Raw genomic sequence first — 12,812 nt, forward strand, 5'->3', positions numbered from 1 at the left:
TCCTTGGGGTGGCTGAAGATCAGAGGTGGCCATGACCAACAATGGTGACGCCCCTGGCTCCACCATTACACCTGGCAGTAGATAAAATGGTTTCCTCTAATCGCCAGAATCAGTCACTCCATGCTGCCTGCCTCTGTGCTGTTGCACAGTGTACCTTCTACACACTTGAATATCTTGCAACAAAACCATTGAGGTTTACTTGAATTCCATGTTGAATCCCAGTCCGGAAAAACACTCATCGCAAAAACTGTAAAACATTCACTGTTCAAATCCCTCAGCGACGGGGGACATCGGCGGACCGCTAGTCTGCCTTTGGCTTTTCTTAAAAGCACAAGCTGAGCCAGGCATGTTTCTCAGCTTTGGGTGGTTACACAGATGAAGGTGGCATCGCAAAACCATACCACTTTATTTATAAAGCACTTAAAAACAGCAACAAGGCCAAGCAAAATGCTGAACAAACAAGCAAAGGACACGGGATAAAATACATAGATCTTTAAATAGGTAAAGATAAGAACTAAATGGCAAACATTATAGAATACATACAAGTTCAAATCAACTCACACAGTGTCAAAAGCCCGGGAATAAAAGTGAGTTTTTAAACGAGACTTAAAAACAGTGAGAGAGGGTGCCTGCCTGACATACGGTGGTAACTTATTCCACGGTTTTGGACCTGCAACAGAGAAGGTTCTGTCACCTCTGAGCTTAAAATAAGTGCCTGGAGCCAATAAAAGCCTGTGGTCTGCTGACCTCAGAGAGCGCTGTGGGGCATATGGCTGCAGCAGATCAGCGAGATAAGAGCGGCAGAACTGTTCAGAGATTTAAAAACATACAGAAGGATTTTAAAATGAATTTGAAAGTGAACGGGGAGCCAGTGAAGGGAGGCCAGAACTGGAGTAATGTGCTCTCTGTTGCCTGTACCAGTTAAAAATCTGGCTGCAGCATTTTTGAACCAGTTGTAAACGTGCAGTAGAGGTCTGACTGTAACTCGGCAGCGTTGACATGGCGTGCTGAGCATAAGAGCTGACCGGAACATTCAGGGTCGCAGCCTTGCATAGGAGAGCTCCTATGCCGGTGTCAGAGTGCTGCACCAGAATTGACCAAACCTGAACCAAGATGCGTTCAAGACACTCGCCGCAGTCACAGTGAGCTAATTTATTGCAAATTTTTTAAACATTTTTTGAGCATGTTAAAGATTCAGACTGCGAGCCTCTGCGAGTCGAGGCAACGCAAGAAAATTGAGAAGCCCCGCAAACGTTTCGTGACACTTTTGAAGCCAAAACGGAGAGTCCCTTACAAACGTCGTTTGCCAACAAGTCGCCAACGGTCGCAGCCGATGCTGGCTGAAGGTGTCACCTATAACCAGGGGTTCTTTCTGGAAAAGTTTGTGATATACGCAAGTAAAAAGATGCCATTCAAGTACAGTAGTCCCTCATTTATCGCGGGGGATCCGTACACTGAAACCCTACGATAAGTGAAAAACCGCGAAGTTGGAAAAGTAGTACAAGTAGTAAATAGTTTATTTTAGTATATAAAGGTGTTTTAAACCCTTCCCACAGTTTTGCAATATTCTAAATGTTTCTAAACTGTAAAAGAGCACAGAATGTCACATCATCTCTCTGCCTCCAGCTGCTCTCCGCCACCTGCCAGTGCTCTCGGCCACGCCCACTTCTCCACCGCAGAGTGGAGGAAGCTTCTCCTGCAGGTGTGGACTGCACACAGACTTGTGCACCTGTGCAGCAGGTGCTAAATAATTTTAAAAAATTATTTTAAATTATAAAAAAAAGTCCATGCCGATCGTGCGACTCATCCATCAATCAGCCAATTGCGTCACGTCCAATCTTACTTTGAAAAACCGTGATAGAGCGAGTCCAGGAAAAACGAACCGCGAAGTAGCAAGGGACTACTGTATACACATAATTTATTTGTCACTTACATCATGCCTTTGTATAGAACACCCTTGAAGCTGGTGTCATTATGTATGTTTTTAGGGATAAAAACCTGTCATGGTGACCAAACTGTGTTTGTCTCTACGTAAAGAAATGTTTTAGCTTCTCTCTTAGCTTGTTGTAGTTTTCAGTCCAGCAGCTTTTATGTTTTGGTCCACTCTTATTTCTCCACAGATACCTCTAGAAAAAAAAAAATCAATTAAAGGAAATCGTACAACTTCAAGCACTGTGCCATCTTCAACGAGTACCACGGGAATATTAGAAGTGTTGCGCTTTATCTTTTAAAACTACTTTTACTTTTGGTCTAAAATTTAAAATTGTTGTACGTTCTAGTTTGCTTTTATCAATAGATGACAAATGTGTGAAGCTCTAATCGTAACATGACTATTTCTGTTCAGTAGAACAACTCTAGTTGGTTTAATCGTCGTCGTCTTCTTCTTCATCTTGGTTTGGACTTTCATCGCTGTCGTCCACGACGTAGTGATCCTGGTCGTATTCGTCATCGTCCTCGGTGTTTATCCTCCCTGACAGAACGTCCTCAATCCAGTCCTCCAGCTCCTCTGCCGTGGGCAGGTCCTCGTCGTTTGACATGTCCAACCAAACGCTATCGGCCTGGAATATAGTGCACCACGAAAAGAAGGAAAGCTTTTAGGTATTTTCTGAACCAATGAGTCTGAAAATCAAACGACCACTAACCACTACAGCACAGGTTGAACAACGGGGAGATAAAGTTAGAGAGGACACACTGAGATGGTTTGGACATGTCCAGAAGAGGGACAGTGGGTATACTGGTAGAAGGATGTTAGAAATGCAGCTGCCAGGAAAAAGACAGAGGAGATATATGGATGCAGTTAGAGAGGACATGGAGGTAGTTGGAGTGAGGACAGAGTGAGATGGAGGACGACTCGCTGTGGCGACCCCTGAAGAAGGAAAAGAAGAATGGGTCTGAAAACGGTACTTACGTCTGTGACATTGACCACACCAATCTGTGGCCTAAACAGGTCCAGTCTGAAGGTTTTCTCCCAATAAGTGGTCAGCTGTAGAGGCAAGACAAACCAAGTTCACTTCGTAAGACTTTTACTTGCATGTAAGATAGGATTCGTGGTCTTTTTGAGACGAATTTTTGTTGCAGAAATAACAATTTAAAGTGCGGAAGAACCAGGGGGAAGTCGTCTGGATCGATCCAGATGATGCTGAGCTCTGGGTTGTTGGTGTTGTCTCTGGCCACATCTTTCAGGATCTCCAGGAACTCGTAGCCATCTGAGAACAACAAAGGAGGGGGTTCCTTATTGGAGCTCCATGAGCTCAAAATTAAAAAAAAAAACTTCAATATTAGGCAACAAAATGTCCCATGTCAGCGTAAGACCTGGATCTTCTTCCTCAGCAAAGGCAACAATATGTATCCCGTCTGTGTCGTCCTCCTAAACGTGGAAAAGGAAACGAAGCATGTTACTGTATGTGGTTTAAATTAAAATAAATATATGGAGCAAAGATTTTAGCCATTTTAACCTGCTTTAATAGATCAAACACTCACCCATATCTCAAACATATTCTCAGCCCGGAGCTTCCTCAAGGTAGCCCTGTGAAGATCACACTGTCAGTAATACCACCTAAAGAAATGGCTTAATAAGACCTTGTCTGCATGATTCCAGACACTTGTATAAACTGTTTTTCTCTGTTTAAAAAAAAAAAAAAAGTCTACATTATTCTAACAAAAACCCTTAAATACCCCTTACCACTAGGTGGCGACAATATCCTCAATGACAACATATCAAGCCATAGAAAAAGAACATCCTCAACTCAGCTGAAGATTCATGGACCCTCATTTAGTGGCCCTCTGTAAAGGTTATATCAAAACTTGATTACTATTTTCTTTAGAACTATCGACAATTTATTTTATTAAAAGTTTCAGCCCAAGACCAAAGTTAAATTATTTAGATTCTCTCCACTGGCTCCCTGTCAAATTCAGAATAAATTTCAAAATCTTCTAACCTACAAAGCTCTCAACAACATAGCTCCATCTTACATTACAGATCTTATTGTTCCATACTTTCCCAACAGAGCACTTCACTTTCAGACTTTCAGGTTTACTTGTGGTTCCTAGAGTTTCCAAAAGCAGAATGGGAGGCAGATCTTTCAGTTATCAGGCTCCTCTCTTGTGGAACCAACTTCCAGTTTCTGTCTGAGGCTGACACAGTGTCTGCTTTTAAGATTAGATTTAAGTCTTTCCTTTTTAATTAATCCTATAGTTAGGGTTGGCTTGGGTTTCCTGAGCCCTTGGTTTCAAGAGCACAAATTGATTGTGAACATCCATAAATTACACTTCTATGCCGTCATCATAATTTAAGTTCTCGAGGATCTATTATAAACAGTTTAGAAATATTTTCTCTTTGAAAAGCTTTTTTTTTTTTAATTACTCACTAAAACTATTTACATGTGGACAAGAGATGTAGATGTAGTAAAAAAAAAATCTGTTTCTAAAAACATCTGGAGTAAGTCCTAATTCTTCTAAATACAGTAGTCCCTCACTTATCGCAGGGGTTACGTTCCAGACACTCCCACGATAGGTGAAAATCCGTGATGTAGGGACATTATATTTATTTTAGTATTTATATATATTTTAAGGCTTGATAAACCCTTCCCACATTCTTGCAAAAGAGCACAGTGAAAGAGAGCAGACAGACTGATGCTACGGTTCCTGAGCTAATCAGACTGGCCATCAGGAGCACCAGGACATTTCCCGGTGGCCTGGCCCACTCAGTGATCACCGAGGGGCTGGACTAAAGGCTCAGTTCGGGTCACGCTTGATTATTTAAAAAAGACGATCCATGTCGCTTACTCAAGTATACGCCTCACTGAAGCTCCCTGAGCAGTAGCAATGGGGAAAGACAGACCCTGCCCCCTCCTTTCTCTTTCTGAGGCTGTCTGTCACAGCAGAGCAGAGACACACAACAGGTTGCACGCCCGCCTTTTGTGTGTCCCTGCTCTGCTGTGACAGACAGCCTCAGAAAGAGAAAGGAGGGGGCCCCTTGGCGATCACTGAGCAGGCCAGGCCACCAGGAAATGTCCTGGTGCTCCCGATGGCCAGTCTGCCCCTCAGCACGATGCTCTGGTTGTTCGCCTTCCATCAATCAGCCAATTGTGTGTCGTGTACAGTCTTACGATGAAAACCCGCAAAAGAGTGAGTCCACAAAAGTTGAACTGTGAATTATTGAGAGACTACTGTATTCAGTCTAACCTCCTGTGTTGGTTGACATAATCGACGATATCCATCTCTAATAGAGGTCTTCCAGGTAAGATGGCCGGCTCCTCCATGAACGGCTCGTAAAAATTTACTTCATTCATCTTTAGGGACAGATGTTTGGCCACCTAAAACAAAACACCACACCAGGATGTTATTTCAGTACCATTATAGAAGGATTTAATTAACTAAATGTTCATAATTTAAATACTAAAACAAACGTTTTAAACTTTGAATATAATTGTTTGATTTGTTCTGTGGAGAAAGTTGACCCCAGTCTTATCTTTACAATTTGTGATGCGTTCCATTTACCTCAGAAGTCAGAACTAGGATCTGGCAATATTGAACTTATCGTGTTCCAGTTGCAACATGGAAGACCAGTAGCTTGGCTAATATTGTGCTTCATAACTAAGCTATTATTAGCAACAAAATTTGATAAAGTATTTATTTGCGTTCTAATGCTGTACAAACATGTTTCCTTATAGAAGTAGTACAAACTCACAGAAGTTAAGCATTTAGTGCACACTTTTATTGCCACTTTTCATGTGTGAGGCAGCCATCTTGGATATTTAAGTTGGTGTGGTTCAGCGGTTTCAGAACTCTCCAAGTCAAAATTCTGACTTTTGGTGTGTTAAGAATATATTGTGTCTTTTGAAACTCAAAGAACTAATGGAATACAAAATTGTATAAAGCAACTACAGCAATATTTCGCTTAGCTTTGCGTAAAAACTGGAATTTTGCAAAACAGCTAGCTTAACTTGACAACTAACGTCTTAGTTTGTTGCATTTTTGTGATAATCTTGTAAAAAATAACTGACTATGCTTTATAAAATAAAAATACTGGGAGTTTTACAGGGAATAAGTTTCAGAATATCTTTGAAGCAGATGGTGCTGCTGACATCAGACTAGGCCATAAAGCCTGTTAGCTTACTGATTAACTCTAAGCAGGGTTTAATTTGAGCCGGATCCTGCTGGAACAGGATCTGGGAACGCTCTTATTTTGACAGGGTACGTTCCAGTAACTGTTTGCTTGGCTCTGGTAACTCTCAGCCTTATTAATAATAAACTTATGAACAAATTTGGCTGACTTGAACAAATAAAACCTACATTGGATATGTAAAGTGAAAATAATTACATAAACACTCATTTTAAATATAACAGTCACTTACGAGCTTCTTAATACTGTATCACATAAGAGCTCCGGGTAAGAGCTCGTCATATAAGCATTTCCACTTCTACCCTTAAAAAAATCTATGCTGTTAAAAGTACAGTCATGAGTGATTTAATTAAAAACACAAAAATATAATTAAACAGCACAACTAAACTGCAAATCAGTTTTACAGTTTAAGAGGGTCATTAATAAAATTTTGATTATTAAAAATATGATTGATAGGTAATCACGTCATTATGTACATCACGTATCAAAACAATGGTGCCAATTTGTTAAAGTAACAGCGATCAAAGTGTTGAAAAGACAGTCCAGTTTACTTTCATTTAAAAAAAAAAAGTCTTCTCATTGTACAACTAAACAAATGAGATGTGAAGCACATGAAGGCAGTGGAAATGGAGATAGTACTGGAGCAGATGTGAGGATGCTTGAGAGAAGCGTAGTATGCTCTATTCACACAAGGAGAGCTGTTGGTCAGATTACCTTTTGTTGCTCTCTAAAATAGTTATTGAATCAAGTGTTTACAAATTTAGGGAAACACAGATGTTTAACCACCCATTAAAATATACCAGAATGCAGGAAATGGCATCTACTTTATTCAAAATTTTCTGGTGGAGGACCCCCCAGACCCCATGCTATTTGTGTTCCGGCATTGTTTGGTTTACAAATTAAGCACTGGTTAGCAGACTTTGATCAAAACCATGACAACTATTTATTAAAATGGATTATATAACTTTTAGCAGACAAGTATATTCATACATCAGTTTTTTCAAGAAATTTGGTAAATAAATAAATTAAATTATTTAGGCTGCTCCTGAAGATGTGGCAATCCCTGAAGCCTTCTTCAGGGGTTGCCACAGCAATCTAACTCGCACAAAGATTTGGCAATTGATTTTGAAACCGGATGCCCTTCCTGACGCAACCACAGACCACCAAGCTACCACAGCCCTCTGTGTGGAGCAGAAAGCTGTTATCTAGGCACCCAGAGGAGCAGATGGTTTGGGTTAAGGGCCTTACTCAAGGGCCCAGAGTGGGGCAAAGGCATGTGTGGGTGCTTCAACTTTACCACACACATCTTGACGTTGTTGGTCCGGGGAGTTGAACCAGCGACCTTCTGATCACAGGCCGACCTTCTCTAGCCTCTGTGCCACCACTCCCTTTTCCTAAAATGTTTTGTGACTTTCCCAAAAGTCAGTTTTGTGCCCGTTTTCATGGAGTGCTCTTCGAGCGTAAAGGCATTATTTTATGTTGGCGGATGAGTGGAAAGCTCATAAAGCAGACACAATAAAGCATCACATTATTTTAAATTTAGCCTTTTTATTTTTACTTACAGATTTATCGAACGTCGCAAAAAACTTGACGTAAGGCTGAAATCTCTCCGAGGCTTCCTGAAAAGCTTTGAAGTCTGGGAAATCAAGCGGCAGAGAGAATAAAGTTGAGCATTCATATTCTGGTTATGTACGGAGAAAACCAAGCCATAAAACCCATTATCCTCTTTCACTTTCCCAACATCCTGATTCCACCATCTTCATTTAAGTCTTTCTTAACACTGTTGGATGTGCTTGTAAAGCTGGCTCTGCTACCAACAAGGTCACCACCAAGGACCAGCCAATCTCCAGACAGATATGGGGTTCATAATTAAATTTTGTATCACTGTCATACCAAAGCAGATAGCATCTTCTCAGCTTCAATGTATCTCCTTTTCTCACTGAGAGGAACTATAATTGTAGTTTGACCTATTACATGAAGAACTGGGGGCTATTTAAAGTCCCCCGTGGGACTCGAGGGACATTTTTATAATCCGGTTTCTTTTTAAAAGACTGTTAGGCTTCATGGTGATGTAGCACCGTTAGCACTGAGCTCCATTAAAACCTCTGGAGCGTGCTGTGGTGACGAAAGAGACAGTACGTTACCCATTATGATTTAAAATACAAGTGCATTATTAAAATGCCGATGTCGGCATAAGTAAAAAGAGTTTGAGAAACCAACGAGAGTCCTCTCCTTTGAAGTAACCGATAAGTCGGATGTCTTCTTCCATTCTCTCGAAAGCTCGCAGCTCCATGGCATTACTGATGATCTCCACTGGGTCCTCCAGCACCTGAGAGATTTTGTAAAAGACAAATAAAGACATAAAATAAAGTGGCAGGTCATTGCCTCACAGCAACAAGAAGGTTTCTGGTGTGGTTCTCAAGTGGACCTTTCTACATAAGTGGAATTTTCAAGTTCTCCCTCTTGTGGAACTCCATTTTCCCTCCAAAGTTCAACGAGCCGTACGCCATTGTCTCCTGACGCAGAAGAATTTAAATAGTGAATGTTTGTAGTTTTCGAGACGAGTGTTTTTCCGGACTGGAATTGAACAGGGAATGCAAGTAAACCTTAATGTTTTTGATTCAAGGTATTCAAGTGCATAGGAGTTACACTGTGGAGAAGACATAGTTGGCAAAAGGAGGGAGCCATTTTTTCCATGACTAGGAGCAATGGTGGAGCCAGGGAGTGGCTAAGGGTGGCCTTGGCCACCATAGATTAATCTGTAGCCACCCCAGTCATTTGTGGAAACTATACTTTGAATATACTCAAATGACAGGGATGGACGGTTTTCATATATACAGTATGTATGGTGGTGGCCATCTTGGATTTTGATGTGGTAGCCAATTTTCGAAAGGAACCTTTCTTTCGCCTAGATGTTGCCACACACCAAAACAGAATTTGGTACCTCCCGCTCCCGTGTGCGCTCACACCAAACACGAATGGACGGTATTTCCAATTCCCACTTTTTGCCCAGGGAGACTAAAACCACCTCGGTGAGTCAATTGTTGATTTTAAATCAACCATAGGTGTGAGTGTGCATTGTTGTCTTTTTGTTTACTCTGTCTAGGGGTATACCCCACTACTAATAGTCTCAGACCTGTTTCAATACATTGTGGTTCAGTATCTTCTCATCAATCGTGGTCCTTAAATTCAGTGCAATTTATTTATATAGCGCCAAATCACAACAAAGTTGTCTCAGGGCACTTTACAGGAACATTCACATACATAGAAAAGCCAATTAGTAAAGTTCTCTATCTAAGGAAGCCAGCAGACATGTTGAATCTTGGCTTCATTGCAGTCTCCCATCTGAGCAAGTACAATGGCAGCAGTGGAAAGGAAAAACTCCCTTTTAAAGGGAAGAAACTTCCAGCAGAACTAGGCTCAGGACAATAACAATATGGCTGGCTTGCCTAAATTAGCAATTGGCAAGAAATAGCCTGTTCCTGTGGTGCGTGCTGACAAAATGAGAGTATTTTTCAGTAGCTGTTTTCAAATTCTCCATCTCGGAAGCTTCAAAATGATCCGTAGTGTGTTGAAAGTTAGAGATTCATCATCTGGCAACAAGCTAGTTTGTTTCTGAGAGAATGAGAATTTGAAAATTCAGTTTTCGTTAGTCTGGAGTGACAATGAGTGTTCCATACCAGTTTTTGAAAAGGGGAATCCCTAAACTCCACAATGGCGCCAAACATTATACGAAGGGATTTCTCTTCGCTAGGGCAGCTGTCAGAAAAAAAGTGGTCCATTTCCAAGGAAATTATAGGGATTATTTTTGAAGCCATACCTGCTGGAAAACTACGATCTAAAGGTGGATTAGTTAGATCATATCCTATTTTAGTTACCGGGATCGCCTGATGGTGTCTTTATGGACTCAATTTTACGCAAATCTTGGCAAAAAACAAAATACATTTTACTGTTTTAACACGTTTTCTAAGGAGGTTGATGCCTTGTTTTGACGTTAAAAAGATAATTAACTGTTTTACTTACATCCAAGAGAAATTCCACCAACGTGTCTGCCGACAGCTCCCCGTCGAACTCAATGACCCGGTCCTCCTTGAAGACGTACAAGCTGCCCACCTCCTCCAAACCTGGTTGGTTGGCAGAAACACTGACCGTTACTCTTTAACGCTCGTCTTGAAGCTAACGTTTGATGAATGGTATTGTGAACGACGAAGAACCCTTGGTTGGTATTAATCATTGTGGAATTGTGATACGTATAAGTCATACCTAATTTTTTTGCTACTTTGGCGTCTTTTTGGGCGTCCACCATTCCAAAACCGATGTCTTTGTTCTCCAGGACTTGAGCTGTAAGCTGGATGTTCACAACATTATATTTAACCAATTTTTAAACCTGTACTGACACTGTGGGTCACCAAAAACAAAGCATGGATCAAAAGGCGCAATGTCCCAAAACCAAAGAAAATGCATATTTGCCGGACTCGAACTTGTCTTCATAGAAGCTTAAGACCAATTCCGTCCACGTTTTTCTCCTTACTTTACATTTAACTTGACATTTGAGTGTTTGAGCCGGCATCCACAGCTTCTTCTGCCTCCGCCAGTTCATTATCAAGGTGTTTTAGTGCAAATAGCTCCCCGGGAAGCTCTCTCGTTAGAGAGGAAGTCAGGACTCAAGAAGACAGACGTCAGACTTTTTAACACTTCTGCTTTTAAAACGTAAATGCAGAAAATCGCTCGGTGAATGAACATGCGGATAACAGATTTTTAAAAAAAGAAAAAGTTTGAAAACTTAGACATGAGAAGGTCGATTTATTTCAGTCACAGGCAGATGCTAATTGGTTCTGGGAGCGAGCTATAATTAAAATAATGACCCAGAAATGGTCCCTGGATAGCTGTGAGGACCGAACATAATGGGATTAAAATCCCTGCTTGTTGCTTTAAAGTGAGCGCAGGTGAAATGGAGCCTGAATCCATCAAACTGACTGCAGTTCTTCAGCTTATATTTAGGATGACGGTTTAAAAACTGGGAAAAAAGACAAACTAGAGAAATTGCATTTCCTGTGAAAATGCAGTGTAAATGCTTATTGCTGAAGAACTTCCTGAAAAACGGCTGAAATTAGCTAAGAAACATGCTAAAAGATAGCTAAAAGAAGAACAGGCCTAAGTTAACAGAAGGAAGCAAAGAACACATATTTACTAAATTAGGTTTAAATCAACAGAAATGGGCACAAAAATTAAGAAATTAGCTTAAAAAAAGGCTGAAATTAGCAAAAAAAAAACAGCTGAAAAGGCAGAAAATGGCTTAAACAACCAGAAGGAAGCAGAAAGAGCTGTAATTAGCTACAAAATATGGAATTAGCTGAAAAACTTAAAATGAGCATAAAACAGATAGCTGAAATAGCAGTAAATGCTAAAACCAGCAGAAAAAAGCTGAAATTATTACTTCCTTGCAGTATATTAGCTTTAACAACCGTTAGCTTAAGTTAGCTCGCTAAATGATTGATTTCGGCCCGATGAGGAGGAGCCGCGGCAACAAAAAACCCGACTCTAAACCTTGTAAATATCACTCAACTATAGTTGTTGGTCATTTTTATCAGAATTAAACTCTTTTTTTTCCTCAAAATGAGGTTGTTCAAAAAGCTATCTATAACAGGTAAGACATTTATTATTCACAACCTTTCCACAGAACTTCACTTGGAACATTTCTGATCTATTCCTACTATGGGTTTGGAAAATATTATATAGAAATCAGCGGATGGAGGGAAAATAAACAAATAGTTCATAGAATTGTTTACTAGTTTTCCAATTTTTAAAGGATTTTAAGTGTGCCTTGTAGTCCGAAAAATACGGTAATTCATTTTTCGTTTGCCACTAACCCTGTTTCTCATCACAGGACGTCTAAACTTGAACCTGAACTCCTCTCCTCACCTCCAGCACCAGCTCGGTCATCTGGAACTGCTTCTGCAGGCCCTTGCTGGCCGGCACAGGTTCGTGGTAGAACAGGCACAGCAGGTCATATCTCCGCAGCGCCTTCTTGTAGTTGCGCTCGTTGACGTCCAGCACCCTGTCCTTGCCGTCAAAGTTTGGGAACTCCAGACCTTCCTCGGCCCGGCAGAGAAAAACCAGGTGAAGACTAAGGCCGGACAGAAGGGAGAGCCAGATTTGCTGCATCGTTCAGCCGTGGAGGAATCAAAACACCTCTTGAACCTGCACACACACAAAATACATCCACAGATTTGATCTCTATCGAAGATAAGCTCTAATATTTCATGCTGCTTCTCTTTATTTCTCCTCTTCGACAGCTTCCCCTCTCGTCTTGTCCTTTATCTCCTCCTCTGTGTCTTCCCACAGCTCAAATCTCAAGAGGGTCCCATTCCTCCTCCCTGAAACTCACGACACATTTAAAAGAACAATTATTCATTATTAATCTGTTATTATCTTTTAAAATTAAGGAGTAAAAAAAAAAGTCAATTACTCATTCAGTGGTTAACATTAAATAACCAAATTGTAGTGTTATGGTTATGAATTTGTTTGGTGTGTTGTTTTTTTGTTTCAGACTCAGATGACCATTTAAAACAGTAGTTGTCAAACTGGGGTCCCCGGACCCCTGCGCGTCCGTGAGCTGGTACTTTGGGGTCTGAAAAAATAATAATAATAAATATATATATATATATATATATATATATATATATAT

The 12,812-nt window shown here is 40.6% G+C and overlaps 1 protein-coding gene across 1 annotated transcript; it reads right to left on the reverse strand.

The window, feature by feature from the left end:
• Positions 1-2,201: 2,201 nt before the first annotated feature.
• LOC119428921 (calsequestrin-2-like) lies at positions 2,202-12,323 on the reverse strand. The gene is made up of 11 exons (XM_037696624.1): positions 12,047-12,323; positions 10,388-10,472; positions 10,148-10,248; positions 8,345-8,453; positions 7,687-7,760; positions 5,185-5,315; positions 3,481-3,526; positions 3,313-3,367; positions 3,106-3,206; positions 2,909-2,983; positions 2,202-2,558 (listed from the first exon to the last, which is right to left on the reverse strand). The coding sequence occupies exons 1-11, from the start codon at positions 12,287-12,289 to the stop codon at positions 2,364-2,366; spliced, it is 1,215 nt and encodes a 404-aa protein (XP_037552552.1). The 5' UTR covers positions 12,290-12,323; the 3' UTR covers positions 2,202-2,363.
• Positions 12,324-12,812: the final 489 nt, after the last annotated feature.

The sequence above is a fragment of the Nematolebias whitei genome, chromosome 23 (genome assembly GCF_014905685.2).
Source record: "Nematolebias whitei isolate Nwh7 chromosome 23, NemWhi1, whole genome shotgun sequence".
Lineage (NCBI taxonomy): Eukaryota > Metazoa > Chordata > Actinopteri > Cyprinodontiformes > Rivulidae > Nematolebias > Nematolebias whitei.

Coding starts and splice junctions, on each gene's coding strand:
- LOC119428921 (XM_037696624.1), bottom strand. CDS start 12,289: ATGCAGCAAATCTGGCTCTCCCTTCTGTCCGGCCTTAGTCTTCACCTG. Junction 5,316..7,686: donor TTGCGACGTTCGATAAATCT/GTAAGTAAAAAT, acceptor GTTTTGTTTTAG/GTGGCCAAACATCTGTCCCT. Junction 3,207..3,312: donor TGCTGAGGAAGAAGATCCAG/GTCTTACGCTGA, acceptor TGTTGTTCTCAG/ATGGCTACGAGTTCCTGGAG.